General features: G+C 39.1%; 1 protein-coding gene across 2 annotated transcripts; it reads left to right on the top strand.

Annotated features, from left to right (window-relative positions):
- Window positions 1–459: 459 nt before the first annotated feature.
- ipo8 (importin 8) lies at window positions 460–22393 on the top strand. 2 transcript variants are annotated; one of them, XM_053650564.1, is made up of 25 exons: window positions 460–611; window positions 2582–2663; window positions 3759–3915; window positions 4087–4245; window positions 4579–4735; window positions 5485–5574; window positions 5679–5773; window positions 5875–5959; window positions 7072–7206; window positions 8278–8377; window positions 9349–9425; window positions 9546–9662; window positions 9749–9838; window positions 10670–10835; window positions 11359–11519; window positions 13120–13245; window positions 13342–13408; window positions 14362–14487; window positions 14662–14759; window positions 15262–15357; window positions 15752–15972; window positions 16069–16274; window positions 17799–18029; window positions 19471–19600; window positions 20786–22393. In XM_053650564.1, coding segments are annotated over exons 1-25 (3057 nt in total). In that variant the 5' UTR covers window positions 460–527; the 3' UTR covers window positions 20787–22393. The 2 variants fall into 2 exon arrangements, with proteins under 2 accessions (XP_053506539.1, XP_053506538.1); XM_053650563.1 differs by having other exon boundaries at window positions 13342–13417.
- Window positions 22394–23688: the final 1295 nt, after the last annotated feature.

The following is a 23688-nucleotide window of genomic DNA, read 5'->3' as shown; positions in this document are numbered from 1 at the left end:
CTTTAAAAAATAAACAGTTTTCAGGCACATGAGCAATACATATATTTACTTAATTTATAAAGCTGTTCAATCACAACGCATACAACAAAGAGCATGCAAGCAGCAGCTCTTTCATACACAGCCAGAGCGAAAATACTTCCACTGACCATCATCTTCCCGGTTGAACTGCATAGTATTTAAAGCTGACACTCACGCGCGTATATTTTTCACTCCGTGTTTCCATGGCACTAATTAGCTGCCGTAAACCGGTCCGCGTTCATGTTTTTGCGACAACAGCTCACGCTTAACGGTTAAAAGGGGGCAGGACTAGGGACCGGATTCCAAACGGCGTGTTATTCACTACATTAGTGCACTACATAGCGTATTAAATAATGGCACGTACACCCTATGTAGTGCACTTTAGAGTCTAATGGGGACATTTTTGAGTTACGACATACACAGTGTATGTGTGCTAGCTAAAGCAGCTAGCCATTTGTCAAAAAAAAAAAAAGAAGAAAAGTTGTGGTTATTGTGCAGTTGTGGTCTCGATGGATCCCAATCGGATTATACAGGCTTTAAAGGGAACTATAGACCCTAACCTTAGAATAGCCGCTGAAAATGAGCTCAATCAGGTGTGTGTGCTTTATAAATAACTTTATTATTATTATTATTATTATCTTAGCCAGTTATGCCGAGTGGCCTGATTTTTTTTATCTCTAACTCATGTAAACAGAGAAGCCTGTTCATACTGTTAGCTCCGACACGGAGGACTGGACGAAGGAATGAGAATAAAAGTGTTTTTTTTTATTTTGCATCAGTGCTTCATGCTTGTGTTGTCAGTCATGCTAGTGTAATTAATGCAAGCTCTTATCATTTAGCACGCTAGCATTAGCATCAGTTGCCCATATCAAGTGACAGAATTGGGAAACAGAGGATATTCATAATTCCTGGAGCAAGTTTTATCTAAGGAGCAATGATTACCAGATAAAACGCTGTGAGGTGTGTTAGCTAGTGTGTTTGAAAGCCGGGTGATCTGGCTTGACTGAACTGAAGGCCTTTATGGATGAAGGATTCAGTCTCATCTGATTCACACAGTAGTTACATTGTTACTAAGCAGCTTTACAGAAACCCGGATGTAGAACAATTGGCGAGGGAAAAAGACGTCATCAAAAAGGGAACCTATCACCTTCTGTGTGACCCAAGACCGGACAGTGCGATTAGAAATCTTTAGTTGTCTAGGAGTATTAGAGTAAAGACAGACAGCATTAAGTGTGATGAGAGACAGTTAAGTATGTGCATCATCAGCCCTATTCGGACTGGATTAGTGTTACAGTCTCCTCCAAAAGTATTGGAATAAGTCAATCAATGCCAGTTCTGTAGTTTTGGCGCTAAGTTTTTGAGCTCAAAACATGACTATGAGACGACAGAGACGACAACTATGATACGACGAATTTTATGTAATTTTTTTTAAACTTAATCTTCTTTGTCTTTGTGGACATTAAAGAAAAATATCGTCAAACTCAGCTTAACAATTTTTGGGGGGGTTAATTTACTTCTGTTTTGCGGACAGTTTGTTAGCTAAATTATACATCGTGATATGCATCACGCATCGTAGAAATGTCCTCAAGTATCTTGATATGATATTTTTGTCATATCGCCCAGCCCTGGTATTTTATTTCCTGTTATGCCTGATGCACAGCACTTTGCTCAATGCTCGTGTTGTTTTGAGTGTGCTTTATAAATAAATTTGACCTTGACCTTTATAATATATATATATATATATATATATATATATATATATATATATATATATATATATATAATCTCCTGTCTGAAGTGAGGTGTAATATCTCATGGTTTGAAAACGATTTTGTGCTTTTTCTTCAGCATAAAGACAAACCAGGAAGCTGTCACTTGTTTTTTTCTTTTCTATCTGTCTCATACCTAAACAAAACTAAGCACTGGCGAGTATAACATGCAAAATGAGAAAATATAGACGACATTTAAAAGGACATTGCAGTTAGCACATGAATACAGTGCTTCTGTAGGAAATGTAGGAGCCCCACAGACAGAGCAAAATGTTTTTCTGTATATTGTGGCACAGGAAATGTGATAGTGTCTATATATATATATATGACACTATCACATTTCCTGTGCCACTATATATATATATATATATATATATGGGGTATATATATATATATATATGACACTATCACATTTCCTGTGCCACAATATACGGAAAAACATTTTGCTCTGTCTGTGGGGCTCCTACATTTCCTACAGAAGCACTGTATTCATGTGCTAACTGCAATATATATATATATATATATATATATATATATATATATATATATATATATATATATATATTGTGCCTGAATGATAGATATTAATTCCATTTCCTTAAGTTCTAGTCGTACTGATTAGAGACAACCGGGTGCCAGCTGCAGCAGTCTGTATGTATTTCATTAGTAGTGCATTAGTGATACGGAGGAGATCAAACCACTTAAATTTGTCTGCTATATTTAGGCCAGCGCAAGGAGTTATTTTCAGCCGGCTTGTCTGAAATGTTATTTCTGTGATTTATTTTTCTTCCTAGTCCTACAAGATCATCAACTTTGCTCCGACTCTGCTGCAGATCATCGTGTCGGAGCAGGTGGAGTTTCCTGTGCGGCAGGCAGGTGAGGACACACACACACACACACACACACACATGTACGTACAGCCATAGTGGGAACTTTGGCTCATTTCCGTGAGACAGAGTATTCGGCTCAGCTCAACTATAAGAGTCGACTCTTTCAGCTCCCAAATTACTTTTCTTCTTCTTCTACTTCTTCTTCTTCTTCTTTTGCCATTTCTTTCCAAAATTCAGAAGATAAAGTTGTTGGTTTTTTTGTGGGGGGGGGGATTCAGAAACAGGGCACTGAATCATATAAAACATAAGTGTTTTAGTGTGCGTGTGCTCCTTACTCACTATATATGCTTACTCCATAGGGTGTAAGGTAATGGAGTTGTAGAGCCTGCAGTACACAGTGTACTAACGTACAGTGCACTACAGTGTGCCTTAAAACTCCACTCGAGATCCAGCCACAAAAAAAACCTGGCAGTGATAAATGTGTGCTGGAAATTATGATATAAAACTACTTACACAGTATATTATTTTTAGTAGGCACATTTTCTTTGATTAGTTGCAGAATTTAAATGGACAATAAAGACATAAAAGGGATTATAACTTCTAGGTTGTAGAAATAATGTGGGAAAAAATGTAAAAGAAATGTCTTGTAATTGTGCCGAAGCGAAATAATTATTGAATGTTTATACCACAGCGCTGTTGAATTCTCCATTCTGATTGGCTCTCAGACGATCTGAGGTGTGCAGTAATTTTTCAGTGAATGCACAGCTGAAGTAGTTCCAGTCGGTAAAGTTAGCCTACTGTCCACCACAGCACACACTGCTAACAACATTTGTTAGAAAATAAAAGACGTTTTCTAATAATTTAACGGCCCGTCGTCAATTATTATGTGGGAAAAGAACAAAATTATTCCTAATACTTGATAGTAAATAAAGAGAAATTCATTTATTTAAAAAATCTTTAAACAACTCACGTTGCTGTACTTTGAGTGAAATGGAATAAGGAATAAAATAATATAAAAAATAAAACAGTAACGCAACATAAAACAGCCAAACACATTTATTATTATTATTATTATTATTATTATTATTATTATTAATGGTAGGAGAAGATATTTTCATGTTGACCTCTTTGTGCATCACAGCTGCCATCTACCTGAAGAACATGGTGAGTCAGTACTGGCAGGACCGTGAGCCGTCTGTGGGCGAGGTCGTGTTTCCCTTCAACATCCATGAGAATGACCGCGGCCAGATTCGAGAGAACATGGTGGAGGCCATCATCCGGTGTCCGGAGTCCATACGGTCAGTTCCTCACTCGTCCACACACACTCTCTGTACTGATCGACGGATCCAAGCTCTCAGACCCATGACCTCCAGTGTGTTCTTTACTTTTACAGTCGTGACTAATAGGCTTCTTTCTCAGTTATGATATTTGTGTTTGTGTGTGTGTGTGTTTTTTTTTTTAATGGACAGGGCCCAGCTTACAGTCTGCTTACGTACTATTATAAAGCACGATTTCCCCGGCCGCTGGACCGGCATCGTCGATAAGATCAACTTGTACCTGCAGTCTCAGAACAGTGGGAGCTGGTACGGGAGTCTGCTCGCGCTCTACCAACTCGTCAAAAGCTACGAGTGAGTGCTTCATGTAGCTTATTTCCCTTACAGGGAGCCGAACTTCCTGTCGGACCAGCCGCGCATAGTGAACTGAAGGATTCTTGTGTTTAGTGAATTCAAAAACAGCGGAATATATGTGTGTGTATATGTATGTATGTATGTATGTATATATATATATATATATATATATATATATATATATATATATATATATATATATATAATGTATGTATGTATGTATGTATATATATATATATATAATATATATATAAAGAGCAGATGTACTGAGTGTCATCATGTTTAGTGGTTGTAGTAGTGTGACCTGGTGGTGGTTGTTGTTGTTGTTCACAGGTTTAGGAAGGCGGAGGAGAGGGTGCCCCTGCTGGCTGCCATGCAGCTCTTCCTGCCCCGGATCCAGCAGCTCATCACTCAGCTGCTGCCTGACGCCACGGTGTTCTCTGTCCTCATCCAGAAACAGATCCTCAAGATATTCCATGCACTCGTGCAGGTTAGCATGCAGCGTCTATTGCTATAGTGGTATAATGACTTTATACCACTTCAATGGCGAGAAAAAGAGCGGCCGGTGCTATACCAGGGGCAGTGGTGGCTTAGCGGTTAAGGCGGTTAAGGTTACTGATCAGAAGGTCGGGGGTTCAAGCCCCAGCACTGCCAAGCTTCCACTGTTGGGCCCTTGAGCAAGGCCCTTAACCCTCTCTACTCCAGGGGCGCTGTATCATGGCTGACCCTGCGCTCTGACCCCAGCTTCCTGACATGCTGGGGTATGCGAAGAAAAGAACTTCACTGTGCTGTGACCAATAAAGACTCATTATCATTATAACATATAACATAAGTGATACAGGAACGAACATGTTTCACAGAACTTTCCACGATGTGACTTTAAATGGATAAAACATACGATTTAATGAACAAAAAATTGTGATTGCGGCAAATTGCTGTGGTATAAGAGGAATCAAACTATATGGGACGGGCTGTTCCAGTGTAATAATCGACTTTGTAGTGATAATGGTAACTCTTCTTCTTGTCATTAATTATTTTCCTATAAGAGCGTGCCCCCAAGTGTTTTATTCCTTACATAATGCGTTTATTTTTCACTATGTGTTGACATTGCATTCATTCTTACTTTAAGTACTTATACATTTTATTTTAAAAGTGTAGTTGTTTTACAATGGCTTGTCTGTGGGGGTGTTTCCAATACTAAATGTGTATTTGTGTGTGTGTGTGTGTGTGTGTGTGTAGTACTCCTTGCCTCTCCAGTTGCTCAGTAACACAGTCATGACCCAGTGGATGGAGATCCTGAGAGCGGTTGTGGATCGGGACGTCCCTCCTGTAAGTTTTGTGTGTATTGCAAGATAAAAGGATAATTACCATTGGGCAGTGAGGTGGAGTTCACCTCTGAAGGGCCTCACAGCAGGTCTGCCTCTGATTCGTAGGAGACTCTGGAGGTGGACGAAGACGATCGGCCGGAGTTAATATGGTGGAAGTGTAAGAAATGGGCTCTACATATCATCACCAGGATGTTTGAGAGGTGACCTCACAACCTCAACATACCGTAGTCTCTCGTATCTCTAACGTCTCAGATCCTGTCTGCAGTTTTCCGTTTTCTGATCCGTATCTATCCGTTCGTAGGTACGGGAGCCCGGGCAACGTGACAAAGGAGTACTACGAGTTTGCAGATTTTTTCCTGAAGACATACTCTGTTGGGATTCAACAGGTAAGGGTTGTGTGTGTCGTTTATTATCCATGAATACACACTCATCATGTAAACTCTGAGCCAAGACGCGTCATGTGACATCATCACAAACACGCATTCAGCCAAAGCCCTGTTCAATTCACATACACTACTGGTCAAAAGTTTGGGGACACTTGACTGAAATGTTACTCATGATTTTAAAAGGTGTATGATTTAAATGTTTGCTAAAATATTAAATTATTTAGATTTTTTTATCACAACATAATTCCCATAGTTACATTTGTGTTATTCCAGAGTTTTGATCACATTATTATTATTATTATTATTATTATTATTATTATTATTATTATTATAAAATGTGGGGGAAAAAATTCAAATAAAGAATGAGTGTGTCTAAACTTTTGACTGGCAGTGTATGTCAAACATGAGTACAGATAAAAGGTCTCAATTACCAACAAACATCACTGTGAAAGACGAATGTCATGCAGTTGCGATTTCGCCAATCAAGTAGTTTTCCGCAAAAAAAAGCGCTCCGTAAGTTGCATCGCAAATTTTGAGGAAAAAAAAGCCGCAGCGAAATCGAGCGTTTTCGGCCGCGACAATCACAAAAACCCTCCTCGAAATCCTGTATGGACTACTTTACGTGCATTTACATTACTCTGCATCGTCTATTAAATAGACTATCCTTTTGATGAAATGGCCAATAGGAGACAGGCTGGGCGTGGCTTCAGTCTCTCAGATCAGAGTCGAGGAAGATGGACAAGAAAATAATTGTACTTAATAAACTATTCATTACCTAGTAATTAACATCAAGAGTTATAAGACGCAGCACTTAAAATCTATAACGAGCTGAGTGTGTGGGTGTACAGTAAAGCTGGACAATATATTATTGATATTGTGATCAGTTATGTCTCAGTACATTTTTGTGAGATGTTGTAGGTATCATTATGTCTTTTTTAGAACATCTGAGTTTTTCTTTAAGATACCTTTTTTTCCTGATTTATTGTTGTAGACATTAAAATAAGAGTTTCATCAAACTCCACTTACAATATATTTGAATGTACTACACCTATACTATATCATGATCCATGCGTGTGAAATGGGTGTGTTATGTGTTGTGTTGTGTGTTCCAGGTCTTGTTAAAGGTGATTGACCAGCACCGGCAGAAGCAGTTTGTGAGTCCGCGTGTGTTACAGCAAGCTCTGAACTACCTGACGCGGGCCGTCTCTCACTCCGTCACGTGGAAACAGATGAAGCCACACATGCAGGTCAGACTCCGGGACAGCAACTCTCGGTCTGATTCAGTACAGATTCCTCTTGGTATTCCGCTTGGATGGCGTGATTATGTTTGGGAGCATACAGATCTCAAAAAATGAGTATATTATGGGAAAAGGTTGTTTTCCTGTAATTTATTTCAAAAAGTGGAACTTGCATATATGGTTGTGCGGTTGTGTGTACTGAACCAGACCGAGAGATTAAAGGCTCAGGAAACCTTTGCAGGTGTTTTGAGTGAATTTGCTGATTAGAGCTTTTCTCAGGTTGACATTCCTGTATTATAAATTCTTTTTGTAATATTTTGAGGTTTTTTTTTTTTTAGACATTTTTGAATATTTTGAGATATTTTTGGATATTTTTAAATATTTTGAGATAAGTTGAGATATTTCGAATATTTTTAGATATTTTCAGATTTTTTTTTTTTTAGATATTTTCAGATTTTTTTGAGATTTTTGAGATATTTTTAAATATTTTGCGATTTTTAAGATTTTTTTTTAGATTTTTGAGATATTTTTGAGATATTTTAGATATTTTGAGATTTTTTTGAGATATTTTTGAATGTTTAGCAATTTTTTTTTTAGATTTTTGAGATATTTTTGAATATTTTGAGATATTTTAAGATTTTGTTTAGATATTTTGAGATATTTTGAGATTTTTTTTAGATTTCTGAGATATTTTTGAATATTTTGAGATTTTTTTAGATAGTTTGAGATATATTTTGAGATATTTCGAGACATATTTTGAGAAATTTTGAGATTTTTTTTTTTTTTTTTTAGATATTTTGAGATATATTTTGAGAAGTTTTTTATTTCCATGAGCTGTAAGCCGTAATCATCAAGATTAAAACATAAAAAAGGCTAGAAATATTTCACTTTGTGTAATGAATCTGAAATGTACGAAAGTTCGACTTTTTAATTAAATTACGGTTGGACTTTTCCGCGATTTTCTAATTTTTTGAGATGCACATGTATATACGTATATCTTGGATTCTTCATGTAGCTTTACGTAAACCTTGCCGAATGAGATCCATTTGTGTGATTTAATACTTTGCCGTTTTTCCGCAGACTATAACTCAGGAGGTGGTGTTTCCTCTGATGTGTTATAAGGATGAAGATGAGAAGCTGTGGCAGGAAGATCCATACGAGTACATCCGGATGAAATTCAGTTAGTCCTTTGGTTCTCTTGAGGCTTTTTTTCTTCCTCTGTCTTCTCTGTCCTTCTGTTATTCACTGCGATTCCATGGACAACAATAATCCACTATTAACCCGATTGAGACAGTACTCTTTATTAAGAAACTAGCATGTAAACAGCCATTTTTAATTACCTTAATCCGCTTAAGGTCATACTCGCAGTAAACACTAATCGAATGAGGACATGTGGAGTACTCCTGTTTTAGTCGCATTACAGACATGTACACACCTTAATCACACTATTAACGTCGTGTGAGAGTTTTCACCGCATTTTGCGACAGGACATGATCACACATGGCAGCGCTCAACAGTACGGCAAACAAGAGAGTACGGCTGCGTCTGAAACCGCATACTTGCCTACATTAGGCCTGTAGTAGGAGAAATACATGTATCTCAGCTACTATATAGACGGTAAGTACGCAGTTTGGGACGCAGCCCACGGCTTCAAGCAGTCGTGTATTTGTACGTACAGCATGACAAATAATTAACCGCACTTGAAGCGTTTGTAAAATTAAATATGAAACACCCAGAACTGTATACGGTACAATAATGAAGACTAACTGTATGTAGATACGTGAAATTCTGGAGGGACGTCGGACGGCGTGGCGTGGGGACGTAATGACGTGACATTAATCGAACTATGTTCTTTAACATGTAAAATGGGTACATGAAAGGAATATTCTAAAAGTGACTCATGTAAACAGCTTAATCAGAATATTGTCTTACTCAGAGTAATGTCCATAATTAGATTACTGCTGTCCTTGTAAACGTAGGCAATGTCTTATTTCTGTCTCCCTCCATCTGTCTCTCTGTCTTTGCTCTTTTTTCACCATTAACTATGTTATGGATTTTTGAGTTGGCATTTTTAGAAATGCTTTGAACAGCTTGATGTATCGAATGATCTCTGTGTATGTACGCTTACTTGCTGTCGCTTTGCTGCTATAGACATGTACGATGACCACGTGTTTCCCGCCACCGCGGCTCAGACTCTGCTGTGCAAAGCATCCAGAAAGAGGAAGGAGGTGGCTACCGGTTTCACATTTCCTTTAGAATTTAGGATTTGTTTATGCTACTTTATGTATCAGCTATGCATATGAATATGTTTTTTTGTTAATCATCTCTTTGTCTCAATGCTGGATCAGGTCCTTCCTAAGATGATGGCGTTCTGCCATCAGATTTTGATGAACCCCAGCGCTGACCCCCGCAGGACAGACGGGGCGCTGCACGTCATCGGTGCTTTAGCTGATCCGTTGTTAAAGGTAAAGTTGTAAAGTTTGGTGACTGTATTGAATCATGTTTGCTCCATTAACAGTGTGACACCTCTTTTTACTTCTTTGTTTTGTAGAAGCAAATATACAGAGATCAGATGGAGCTTGTGTTGCAGAACTATGTGTTTCCTCTACTCAACTCCAGTCTGGGCTACCTGCGTGCCAGGGTGAGGGGCAGCATGTCTGGGATGGATGGATGGATAGATAATTTGATGGATGGACGGATGGCTAAATGGATACATAATTGAAGAAATAAATGGATGGATAATTAACTAGATGCGGCTGGATGGCTAGATGGATGAATGTATATATAAGTGAATGGATAATTAAATTGATGATAAGGATACTTGAATGGATAATTGGATTAATGGATGGACAATTGGATGGATAGATAATTGGATGGATGATAACTAATAACGGAGAGATAATTGATTAAAGGGATAGATGGATAATTGGATTAAAGAGATGGATGGATAATTGGATTAAAGAGATGGGTGGATGGATGGAGAGATAATTAGATTAAAGGGATAGATGGATAATTGGATTAAAGAGATGGATGGATAATTGGATAGATGGATGGATAATTGGATTAAAGGGATGGATGGATGGATAATAGGATGAAAGGGTAGCTTGATAATTGGATGGATGGATGGATAATTGGATTAAAGAGATGGATGGATACTTGGATAGATGGATAATTGGATTAAAGGAATGGATGGATGGATAATAGGATGAAAAGGTAGCTTGATAATTGGATGGATATTTGGATTAAAGAGATGGATGGATAATTGGATTAAAGAGATGGATGGATAATTGGATGGATGGATAATTGGATTAAAGGGATGGATGGATGGATAATAGGATGAAAAGATGGCTTGATATTTGGATGGATGTGTGGATGCTTCTGAGAATCATACATATGGATTTGTGGTATGCATGAAGAGACCTGTTCACTGTGTGTGTTAATTGGGTGTGGTGCTGCTTTGCCCCATGTGTAGTCCTGTTGGGTTTTGCACTGCTTCAGCCCGCTGAAGTTCCACAATGAGCTGGTCCTGAGGAACGCAGTGGAACTCGTCAAACAGGACCTCATCAATGATCAGGAGATGCCTGTCAAAGTGGAGGCAGCCATCGCTCTGCAGACTCTGGTCAGCAACCAGGAGCACGGTCAGTCTCACACACACACACACACACACACACACACACACACACACACACACACACGCATTTATGTTCAGTCCTAAAGTACAGGTGTCAAAAACAGTCAGAAAGTGACAATGAGTGAACAGAGTTTCAAGAGAGATGGTTTGCGTTAATGCACTCCTTCTAATACTGTCGTTTCTATAGCAACAACTCATTCACCTGGAGTTATATACCAGACACTCCACATAATCTAAGGCTACTAATACACTTCGTTATTTAATAAAGGAAAACGTGATTATTGATATGGTGTCATTTTCTAGAAGGTGACGTTTATTTAGCGTTTATATAACATTTATTTTGGAAGGAGTCTCCAATGTCAGCACTGAAACAATTAGAGGTGAAGCTGTAATGTTACGTTTTCTGCCATGTGAGTGTTTTCAGGACTGAGAAAAAAGAGAGGCTGATGAATTGTTTATAGCTGCTATAAGTGTTAACAGGAGCTAATTTGGTGAACGAACTAGATTTTAAAAATGTTCTGTGTGTGTAGCTAAGATCTACATAAGGCCCTTCATCAGGCCCGTGATGCAGGAGCTGCTGCACGTCATCAAAGAGACGGAGAACGACGACCTTACGAGCGTCATCCAGAAGATGATCTGCGAATACAATCAGGAAGTAGCAGTGATCGCAGTGGATATGACTCAGAACCTGGTATAGTTCCTGTTTATTCCTGTTTGTCTCGCGTACTCATACATACGGCTTAAAACAAAACAGGACACCAATGAACACCGATTTGTAGTCGCTATGAAGACCTGTAGTGTAAACCCGCAGCCGTTTTATAGATCTAATTTGTGTTTTAATAGACACATAGTAACATGCCTAGCAACTTCGTTGACCTGTTTGCTAAATCAATCGCACAGATTCAATACAAACATGGTGATGGCTGTATGTAAAATACAGGATTGTAAAATAATTAAAGGGCTACTGTTCGTGCGTTTAGTCAGTGGAATTTTTCCCCCATAAAAACATCTCGTTTATTAAACTTCAATCATTTAATTCAGTTATTCAGTGGCTTGTTTGGCTATTTGACTATAGGACAATTTTCTGTTTGCTGTTTCAGGCAAAAAATTGATTATTACTGCAATACGTTATTATTTAATTACAACAGCTATAATGATCCTATGAATAATAAAAAATCAGTGAAATATTCATGTAAGTCATTTGAGAGACGGAAATTTTTAATTCCTTGAAATCCTTAGACCTGGATTCTTAAAGTGCACGTGTTATGGTTTTTCAAATATTACCTTTCATGTAGTGTGTTATAGAGTTGTTTGTGAATGTAAAAAGTCCAAAGTTTCAAAAATCAAAGCGCACGACAAATGGAGTTACTGACTCCCAAAAGAAGGAATCGATTCTGAACAGTTGAAACGAGTCGTTAGTGATTCCAGACTTTACTTCCTCTACTAACCTACGTAGGTTTGTAACAAAAAGCCCCGCCTCTGGTCTTCATCCGCTGCTCACTGACAGCGGTAGACCAATCACAACAGACTGGGACTTCTGACCAATCAGAGCAGAGTATGCTCTCTGAAAGGAGGAGTTTAGAATGAATCCTTTAGAACGGATCATTTAACGAGTCGTTTGTGACACTGAGGGGAAAAAGGTAATGCTGCAATTTAAATTATGAGTACGTAGTGTTTTTTGACCTCAGATGCATCTAAATCTATTGTATGAGACCTTTATAACAAAATTAGGCACGTTTCAAAACCATAATATTTGCACTTTAAGTCCTATTCCTTGTTTTGTCACCTGTGCAAGTTTTATATTCAGAACTAAAATGACACCATTCAAATCACACGATTTGGGCCTCTTCAGGTGTTTATAATTGAACGTTTAATGTGTCAGTCCTAATAATATACAGTGCAGAGTTTTTACTCTACCACAATTCCTTGCATTTTATCTGTATATTAATATCCTACACTGTCATCTAGGGCTGAGCGACATGACAGAAATATCATATCACAATACTTGAGGACATTTCAATGATACACGATGCGTATCGCAATATATAGTTTAGCTAACAGACTGTCTGCAGAACAGTAGTAAATTAAATACCTAGTAATTTTTTTTTAAATACCACACCATACCAACAGTATCTCAGAAAAGTGTATTGTGTAATGATTTATCATGATATCGGTATTCTAGCGATATATCGCCCAGCCCTACTGTCATGTGTATGTGAATTCTAACTAGATAGATCAACGAACTGAAAGCTAGAGATTTGCAGAGTAAACACACGTTCTCCTCTGTGCAGGCGGAGATCTTCAGTAAGGTTCTGCAGAGTGAGGAGTATGAGGAGAGCGAAGATAAGACCGTGATGGCACTGGGCATCCTTAGCACCATAGACACCATCCTCACGGTCATGGAGGACCACAAAGAGGTCAGGACCCATAAATAAGTGCAGTCATGTTACCTTGTGATCCAACACATGGAAAATGTCAGCACAGTACATGATTCTCGACGTTTTCCATCATAGATCACTCAGCAGCTGGAGGGGATCTGCCTGCAGGTGATCGGCCTTGTGCTCCAGAAGCCCATCATAGGTATGGCAGGTGTGTGTGTGGAGTCGCTTATTGTTGTGCGGGAAATAAAAGAGCTCTGATGTACAGTTGTAATATGTTTGGCAACATGGTGGGGCACGTGCAGTTTTTTTTTTGGGGGGTTTTTTTATTTTTTTTTTTTAAACACACATTCTTTGAAGGCTATTGTATGCATATTAGAGAGGTGGATGGATAGATAGGTAAGATACATATACAAACCCGGTCAAAAGTTTGTGGACACTTGACTGAAATGTTTCTCATGATCTTTAAAAGCTTTTGATCTGAAGGTGTGTGATTAAATGTTTGAAATCGGCGTTGTAGACAAAAATATAATCGTGCCAACGTATTCATTTCTTTCATTAGAAAACTAACATTTTATTTACAAAAATCTTTTTTTATACGGACGACTTGGAGCAAAATTTTCCGAAAAGCAGCTGATAAGAGTCCAGCGTAGATGGGAACTCCTTTAATACTGTTTAAAAAGCATCTCAGGGAAATTCCTCAAGAAATCGGTCGAGAAAACGCCGAGAATACATTTCTGGAAATTCTAGGTAAAAAGGGGTCTACTTTGAAGATGCTAAAATATTCAATTATTTTTTATTTATTTTGGGGGTTTTTTGTCACAGCATAATTCCCATAGCTCCATTTGTGTTATTATAGAGTTTTGATGACTTTATTATTATTCTAAAATGTGGGAAAATAATAATAAAGAATGAGTGTGTCTAAACTTTTAACCGGTAGTGTATACGTGATGAATCTCAGAGGGAAATTAACAGATTACAGCAGCAATCCAAAAAGGTAGGCTGGACACGCAAGAGTATTCAGAATAATACAATTAAACATATTCAGTACAAAATTAAAAAATGTAGTATTGGATATAAAATGAATATAGCCATATATACTACTGCATCTTATACAGTATATTACTGCAACAGGTGTGTGTGTGTCTGTCACAGAGTTCTATGAGGAGATTCTATCGCTGGCGTTTGGTCTCACCTGCCAGACCATCTCCCCTCAGATGTGGCAGCTGCTGGGCGTGCTTTACGACGTCTTCCAGCACGACTGCTTCGACTACTTCACAGGTCTGTCCTGCTAAATACAACACAACTGCTGCTTCCTCTCAAAGTGCTGGTCTTCATGGCACTGTTTAAATCAGTATATGAGTTTAATGATGTTAACTATTTAAGAGAGACACTGATGACAACAATGATGATGATGATGATGATGACTGGGATTCATTTGTTGTATCCGTGCAGATATGATGCCTCTCCTACACAATTATGTAACTGTGGACACAGACACACTTCTCTCCAATCCCAAACACATGGAGGTCATTTACACCATGTGCAAAAAGGTGAGCTGACTGTCTACATGAACTCAATAATGAAACCTTCTGTCCAGATATTCTGTTGTCAAGAACTTTATTTTTTGCACCTAATTCATATCATATTAAGTCTGTTTTATGATAATTAATGCAAAAAACTCCGGAACAGACAGTCTCTAAGATCGAGAAAGGTTTAAATTCTGCTATTATTTGATTATTTCTGAATTGTAAGAGTCCCTTATCATAATATTGCAATGGATCTGAATGGATTCTTCATATTATCCATTTTTCTGGCCCTGAAATAAGCCCCGCCTCCCGGCCAGAACACAGCTGCTTTTTTCTTTTCTTTTGTAAGGCATACGTAGGCTCACAGAGGGAGGGGTTTGATTGGGAAAATAAAAGCTGTTGATGTTTTTACTTTTAGCGCAGTTCACCTCACAGACAGCAGAGGACTGTCTTTAAAATGTACAAACTGCTTCTTTAAACCATAAAGTTTCTTTCAGTGTGTTGACATGAGTATGTTTTTGTCCAGGTTCTAACGAGCGATGCAGGGGAGGATGCAGAGTGCCACGCCGCTAAGCTGCTGGAGGTCATCATCTTACAGTGCCGGGGTCGGGGCATTGACCAGGTCAGCAGTGTGGCGGGTTCGATCGAGGGGGGGTTGGGGGGGGTTTGGTATTGGATTTGGTATTTCCAAATTGTCAGTAGTGTGTGAATTGGTGTGCGATTGTGCCCTGTGATGGGTTAATATCCCATCCCCCTGGGATAGGCTCCACGCTCCCCCGCGACCCTGTGTAGGATAAGCCATACAGATAATGGATGGATAGATGATAACTACAACTACTACTACTAATAATAATAATAAGTACCCTGTTATAAATCACACTGTAAGCCATTGTAGATGATTAAGTATGTACTTTAAGTTTGTGTCCAAGCAATAGGCTTTCCAGTGGAAACACATCTCACTATAAGAATGATTTTCACCCACTATAAGTCTTTTTACACTGCTTCTTGCTCCTCAGTGTATCCCGCTGTTCGTGGAAGCGGTGTTGGAGCGGCTAACGCGTGGCGTGAAGTCCACCGAGCTGCGCACCATGTGTCTGCAGGTGGCCATCGCTGCTCTGTACTACAGTCCCTCACTGCTGATGCACACTCTGGAGAACATGCGCTTCGCCCACAGTGCCGAGCCAATCACAGCCCAGTTCATCAACCAGTGGATGAACGACACAGAGTTCTTCCTAGGGTACACTCCTAATATCTCAACTGTAGTGGTACATATTAGTGTGTGTGTGTGTGTGTGTGTGTGTGTGTGTGTAAATAACAATGCCACGCTGTGCAGGCTGCACGACCGTAAGATGTGCATCATCGGCCTGAGTCTGCTGATGGACTTGTCCAGCCGGCCGGCGGTTTTAGAAGGCGTGGCCAGTCAGATCATCCCCTCTGTCCTGCTCCTGTTCCTGGGCCTCAAGCACATCTACGCCTCACGAGTACTCAACAAGCCCGAGCAATTCTCCAGAACACAGGGCACCGAGGAGGATGAGAACGGTAAGAGTCTCATAGAAGAATGTTATCTAATCCATTATTTATTCTTATTATCTGATTAATAATCTCCGCTCCTGCACATCTCATTCAGCTCGTGTTAGTACGTTAAAGCTGACCAGGTTAGTCACATGACTTGACTGGCTGGAGCTATGTATCGTTCAGTTGCGTTAGTTTAAGTGCCTTGTCTGAACATTAACCTGCAGTGTGTGGGTTTGTTTTATTGACTTGTTTTAAGGTTTTGCTTGTTGGCTGATTTGCATTAGGTTCTGTCAGAGCCAATTTCACAGTTAGAATGTTATTTTGAATCAAATTTCCCTAGTATTCGCATGTACAGAGGTAAGAAAAGTACGATTCAGCATTCTACATTTAGTTGTCAAACATAATTCTGTCCAAATGAATGTTGTCCCTTGATCAAAATCAGTCCTGAAGAATGAAGCAAGTTAGACTTTTAGTCTGCTCATTTTACTCACAAAACTAGAGATCAACCGATAATCGGTTGTACCGACGATTTTCCCGATATTTAAGCATTTTTCCTTAATCGGATATCGGTTTTGTAATATCGGATCCACCGATAGATGGGGCCATCTTGTGGCCGTTTTGAGAATTGCGCGCAGGACAGCCATTGCAGCGCTGTTGTGCACAGGTAAAGTTAAGTATACTTGCTTTGCTTTAATTAATAAACTTTATTTAACATAACAGCCATTAATGCACAAATGAGATGTGTTACATAAACACTTGATATGTAGTTTAAGCAGCTTGGCACTAAGGAATAGAGACAAACTCACGGAGTCGCATAATCTGTTTACCTCATCGAAGCTTTTATTAAAAAAAAAAAAAGACATTTTTTATTTTTTGCACTCTTTCAGAACCCTCTAATGATTGGTGTGTAAATAAGAGGGTTTTTTTGTTTTGTTTTTATGCAAGGAGGAATATCGGTTCTGTTGTATATTGTTTATCGGGCAGGTAAACATGCAAATAATCGGTATCGGTTATTAAAAAAATCAATATCGGTCGATCTCTACGCGAAACAACAAGAATGTCCAATTTTCCCATGAGATCGTCACACTTCATTTTAAACAAAACTCTCTAATAATGTCGAAAACTGTTATGCTCTGAACTTTTTTTTTTTTGGACTATATCTACATCTAGATATGACTTATATCTTGCTCCATATCTCTCCTCATGGCTCGGTGTTCAAGATTTCCCATTAAAAACTGATTCTGTGCAGGATTCTGAAGTTTGTATCCCGAAAAATGTACAAAAAAAATATCTGCGCTGTTTTGGCTTCCGGCCACGGACGGCTGTGTCGTTGCCGATCTCCTGATAGGCCAATCGCACTTATTTTTAAGATGGCTTGAGGCAACCAGCAGTGTCTGGACGTCAGTTTCATGATGTTTTGAAAGCAAAGTCCGCTCTCGTGTACATCTAGAATACATAATATCATTTAATTTTTTTAATTGTGAAAACTAAAAGCGATCTGTATTTCTGTGTGTGAGACGTGGATGTCAATTTTTTTTTTTTTCCCAGAGGAGATACCCAGTGATGAGGATGAAGCAGGAGAGAAGAGCTCCAGCATGCAGCCGTCCAGCGCTCCCCGTGGCAACGGCAACGGCAATGACGATGAAGATGAGGACGACGACGATGAAGATTACTGGGATGAGGATGGTCTGGAGGGCACAGCGCTGGAGGAGTACAGCACGCCGCTGGACTACGACAACGGAGAAGACGAGTACCAGTTCTTTTCCGCCTCCCTGCTTCGTACGTGGCCGTCTGACCTGCTTTCACTTTCACGTTTTACCATTATACCAGACTCGTTTACCAAATGCGTGTGTCTTATCAAGATGTACGTGTCAAACAGATCCTACCAATCATTGCTGAGATCTTTAATGACTAATCATTACTAAACTGATTAAGATTCAATTGTTGCTCTGTAATGGTGCCGATTACAGACACTGCACGTTAATACAATCGGATTGTTTTGTCTTTTATTATGTATAACGCTTGTTTTAGGGCTCATGCTATGCAAGTTGAGCTTGATCATTAGTATGTCACAAGGACCATAGGCTTTACCTGTGCGAGGAACTCGGTAACTTTCTTAAAAGCCACGAAAGTGCTTCTCTGACATCGTCTATATTTTTCCTATGCTGCATCTTGGACTCTGCTAGTACTTGGTTTCATTTTGTTTTTGATGGGAGATGATAGAAAAAAAGCGAGAGCTTCCTGCAGTGTCTTTTATATACAGTATAGAGATGCGTGTATGCACATGACCAATTCAGACAACAGTCCCAGTGATACTTCAGTAATAATTACATCGCCCCACCTCCCCATCTAAAACTAATCTGCTCTGAATAGGGCTAGATTTGGATTTGTTTTGTTTTTTGCTTTTAACTTCACTCACTAACAGTCAGTACGTTTACATGGACAACAATTATCCGATATGAACCCGATTACGACGATGCTCTGATTAAGAAACTAGCATGTAAACACCGATTCTTGATGACCTTAATCCGACTAAAGTCACACTCGAAGTAAACACAAATTAAGGAATTAAGACATGGAATTAATGGAATTAAGACATGTGGAGTATTCCTGTTTTAGTCGCATTATCGACGTGTATTACAGACATGTTCACACCTTAATCACACTATTAACGTCGTGTGGGAGTTTTCACCACATTGTGCGACAGGACACGATCACACACGACCGTGCTCTACCGTTTGACGCCAAACAAGAGCTGCGTCTGAAACCGTGTACTTACTTACTATATAGTAGGAGAAATACATGTATCGCAGTTACTATACAGTAGGTAAGTATGCAGTTTGGGACGCAGCCCACGGCTTCAAGCAGTCGTCTATTTGCACGTATAGCATGACAAATAATTAACCGCACTTGAAGCTTTCGTAAAATTAAAAATTAAACACCCAAAACTGTATATGGTACCATAACGAATACCAACTGTATGTCGATATGTGAAATTCTGGAGGGACGTCGGACGGCGTGGCGCGGTGACGTAATGACATCTGTTGTTAATCGATCTATGTTCTATAACATGTAAAGCAGGAACATGAAAGGAATATTCTAAAAGCAACTCATGTAAACACCTTAATCACAATATTGTCTTACTCAGAATGAGGTCAATAATTAGATTACTGCTGTCCATGTCAACGTAGTCAGTGTTTGTGACTTTGTGGCGTTGCAGGCGTGCAGAGCTCAGACGCAGGCTGGTATCAGATGCTAACGCAGTCTCTGAGCGACGACCAGAAGAAGCAGCTGCAGGAGATCTACAGTCTGTCCCAGCAGAGGAGGAACGCAGCAGGAAAAGGCCTGTGGTGAGCACCTCCTGTCTCCAAAACTGCCTCTCTACAGGAACACTGCAGACATGCTAACATGGCGAAATGCCTATAATGATATTTGGATTTGAATTTTGTAAATCTGGATTTTAACGCGTGAAATACATTTTGAGTTTTGAAGTTTCATGAACGTAATTCCATTTCAGTTCATTAAATGTGAGTCTAAATGGATAAAAAAAAAAGTATGCGTCGTTCTTTAATAAGTAAAATTCGTACTCGTCTGCAAGTCGCTTAGGTATAAAAGCAGTAAGACACTTCAGGACATGCTGATGGTAACAGTAATTCCGCCTCGCATCACACCATCCCATCACTGATTATTTTCCTATAACAGCACACCCCAAGTGTTTTATTCCTTGCATGTGTCAAGTAAACTTCAGGTTTTAATGACAGACTTGTCATTTCATTTTCAAAGTGCATATACAGTTTGAAAACAGCAGAGAAGTTCAGGTTTACAGAACTCAAATGGAAAACAAATGATTTATTCTTTGCATCACCAGCATTTTCGAATGACGTGAAGTAGCTAGTACTACGTTCAGAGAGAACACGCAGTATTCTCGCTGCCCAAGACGTCATGAGAACGTTGTTGCTAGGCAACCGTGAATTAGGGACAATGGACATAAACCTATTTGCGTTTTTCGCAAAATAAATCAAAAATAAATAATTGAATATTTTAGCATCTTCAAAGTAGACCCCCCTTTTTGTCTAGAATTTCCAGAAATGTATTCTCGGCGTTTTCTCAACCGATTTCTTGAGGAATTTCCCTGAGATGATTTTTAAACAGTATTAAAGGAGTTCCCACCTACGCTGGACTCTTATCAGCTGCTTTCCCGAATATTTCGCTCTTAGTCGTCCATTTAAAAAATATTTTTTAGTAAATAAAATGTTCGTTTTCTAATGAAAGAAATGAATACGTCGGCACGATTATATTTTTGTCTACAACACAGAGTTCAAACATTTAATCCTACACCTTCAGATCAGAAGCTTTTTAAGATCATGAGAAACATTTCAGTAGAGTGTCCACAAACTTTTGTGTTCAGTATTACGAAATTCTGTGTGAAGGCTCTTTTGTAAGTGTAGCCACATGACACGGTTATATAAGTGTTCCTAGTCGGTATTGTTTAAGATCACACCTTTTTTTTCTCTCTCTCTCTCTCTCTTTCTCAGAGAGATCCGTTTTGTGTGGGAGGAACCAGAGCACTTGGACGAAGACACGATTGTGGGTTTTTGGATCTGCAACGGTTTTAACTCCAGAACCAGCGTCCTGACTTTACAAGGACTCAATCAGCGTAATACCTTCAAGCGGAGCTTCGAGAGTCATTTCAGCCAGGGGTTTAAAAATGGCTCTACAGATCCAGAACCCCAGCAAAGACCACTGAGGCACTTGGATAAGAGAGAAAGAGAGAGAGAGGCCTTGTCCTACCACAGCCTGACTCACTAGTACTGTGTGTGTGAGTGTGTGTGAGTGTGTGTGTGATCATTAATGATGGCTGACATTCGTGTGTATGAGCACCTAAACTCTATCTGTATTATTGGCTGGACTTCATCACTTCCCCTCCAGTCAGCTGTGACACACTGAGCATCTAATTTGAGAGTGTTTTGCTAGGTGTTTTAATATAAGAAGGCAGACTGACACACACACACACACACACACGCACGTGTGCAGGTAGTGTGTGCCATCTGTGTTTTGAAGGTATGTTTGTGTCTAGCTTGTGATATACATACTGGGAAGACTGTGCTTTATATTTGTTACATGTTTGTATGTCCGACTTTGGTTTTTTTTTTTTTTTTTGGTTTTTTGTATTAGTAAATTTGGAGATATAACTTAAGTCATAAAATGAAGTCTGACACATCGCCTCTGTGTCGTTATTCTGAAAACACTCAATGTGATCTTTAAGATTTTCCTATAAAGGCCCACCGTGAACCCGGTTGCTTAGCAACAGAAAGCACCGTGAAATCTTTATTTTATCGTCTGTTATTATCTCATCTGTCACACTGACGATACACAGCGGCTGTTTTTCAATATCGCTGAAGAATGTGAAGTGCCTTCCTGGGAAAAAATGTGCTGGTGGTGGTTTTTTGTTTTGGTTTTTTTTAAAAATATATTTCCTTTTTCATTTTTATAATACTTTATCTTAACTACGTCAGAAAACGTATAGTTTTACTTCTGACTGTTACAAAGCACTGACACTGGAGTCTCCTTCCCTAAATGCTCAGTACACATCTCCTTACAGAAAATGTCAACGATTACACCTGTTTTTAATCCAGGTAGTGTGTCTGCCGTTCCCGTTCCTGTGTGAGTTCATATAGAAATGATAAATATATTAGAACAAGCGCAAATTAAAACCTTCAAAGTGAGACGTCGTTGAATCAAACTTTTCTAGAGGAATCCGGAGACACAGGAAGCGCTGGAACACTTGCGGTGAATGAAGTAGAGATTATGTAGAAGAACGGTACACTTTCGTGACACCTACTCGCAATAAACAATACAAATGCGTTTGCCTCATTCATATAAACCTGTGACTTACCTTGCAGCTGGAGCTACTTTCAATGCTGCTGTTATGTAATACGTGCTCTTATAGGAAAATAATGCACCTAACAACGCTCGTAATAAAAAAAATAATCACCACATCAATGATTATAGGTGTTATTTTCTTAAACATGGTTAATTTTAATCTGTTTATTATTAATCTTAGATTACTGGGAACAGACGCAATACAGGTTCCTGTGTATGAGCTTTTACTACAGAAACAATAACGTATTAGAACGAGCGCATTAATACTAACCTATCACTCGCGCTACAGCCGGAACTACTGTCCGAGTCATGCTGCTATACGAAAATAATGCACACCTTCTGACCAATCAGATTTGAGCTTTCGACGGCACTGTGGTGTAAAGAAAATGAAACAGAAATGAGAATTCAAAAGCGCTGGGGTATAATTAGACTTTAAAATTTGTTGTTTAATATACAAAAAGTGTATTAAAGGTGCGATAGTCTTCTTTTATTTCTTAATTTAAATAAATAAATAAATAAAAAAGAACCTGATAAAAAACAATGGGTTAAGCTGTGGCCTTAGAAAAAGTTTATTAAGTCGCTGGGAAAACCCATTTGGAAAACTGCCCTCTGGTCTGGAATGCTTGTTTTTGTTTGGATGCATCTCCTGTCAGGCATTTTATACATAATAATAATAATAATAATAATAATAAATGTTATTTAAAAAAACTTTAAAATAAAAAAGCGCCTTTCACGACACCCACGGTCACTTCACAAATACAATTCACAAAACACTAAAACACAATATTATATATACAATTGTACAATATTATAAATGGGAGCATAAATATGTAAGGCCTTAAATGTGAGAAGCAGAATATTGAATTTAATTCTATAGGAAACAGGAAGCCAGTGAAGCTGGATGAGCAGAGGTGTTACATGGCTGGTTGATTTGTAGCATGTAATGATCCTTGCTGCAGAGTTTGGGATTATTTGGAGCCAGTGAAGTGGATTATTATGGATGCCAGACAGGATGGAGTTGCAGTAGTCAATGCGGGATGTAACATAAGCATTGACCAAGACTTCTGTGCTGTGTGCAGTGAGAGATAGGTGTAGTCTTTATCGCAGATGGAAAAAGGCACTGCAATAGTATGTGTGCAGCAAAGGAGAGCGTGCTATTTAAAGTGACACCAAGGCTCTTAACCTGAGTGGAGCAGGGTGTGGTGCAGCCGTCAATGGAGAGGATGAGAGTGTTCATCTTTGCAAGTGCTGTTTTAGACCCAACAACGAGTAGCTCAGTCTTATTGCTGTTTAATTTCAGATAGTTCTTAGTCATCCATAAGTTGATGTCATGAAGAATACTACTCTACTGGCCACCTAAGATCCAGGGGGTGGGGCTTCGTGAACATGGGTGGGAAATGTTCAAATATTGAACCCATGTCATCCATCCATCCATTTTCCATACCACTTATCCTACACAGGGTTGTAGGGAGCCTGGATCCTATCCCAGGAAGCTTGGGGCACAAGGTGGAGGACACCCTGGACTGGGTGCCAACCCATCACAGGGCACAATTAC

The sequence above is a fragment of the Ictalurus furcatus genome, chromosome 19 (assembly GCF_023375685.1).
Source record: "Ictalurus furcatus strain D&B chromosome 19, Billie_1.0, whole genome shotgun sequence".
NCBI classification, from domain to species: Eukaryota; Metazoa; Chordata; class Actinopteri; order Siluriformes; family Ictaluridae; genus Ictalurus; species Ictalurus furcatus.
This window is presented reverse-complemented; position numbering and strand designations above follow the sequence as displayed.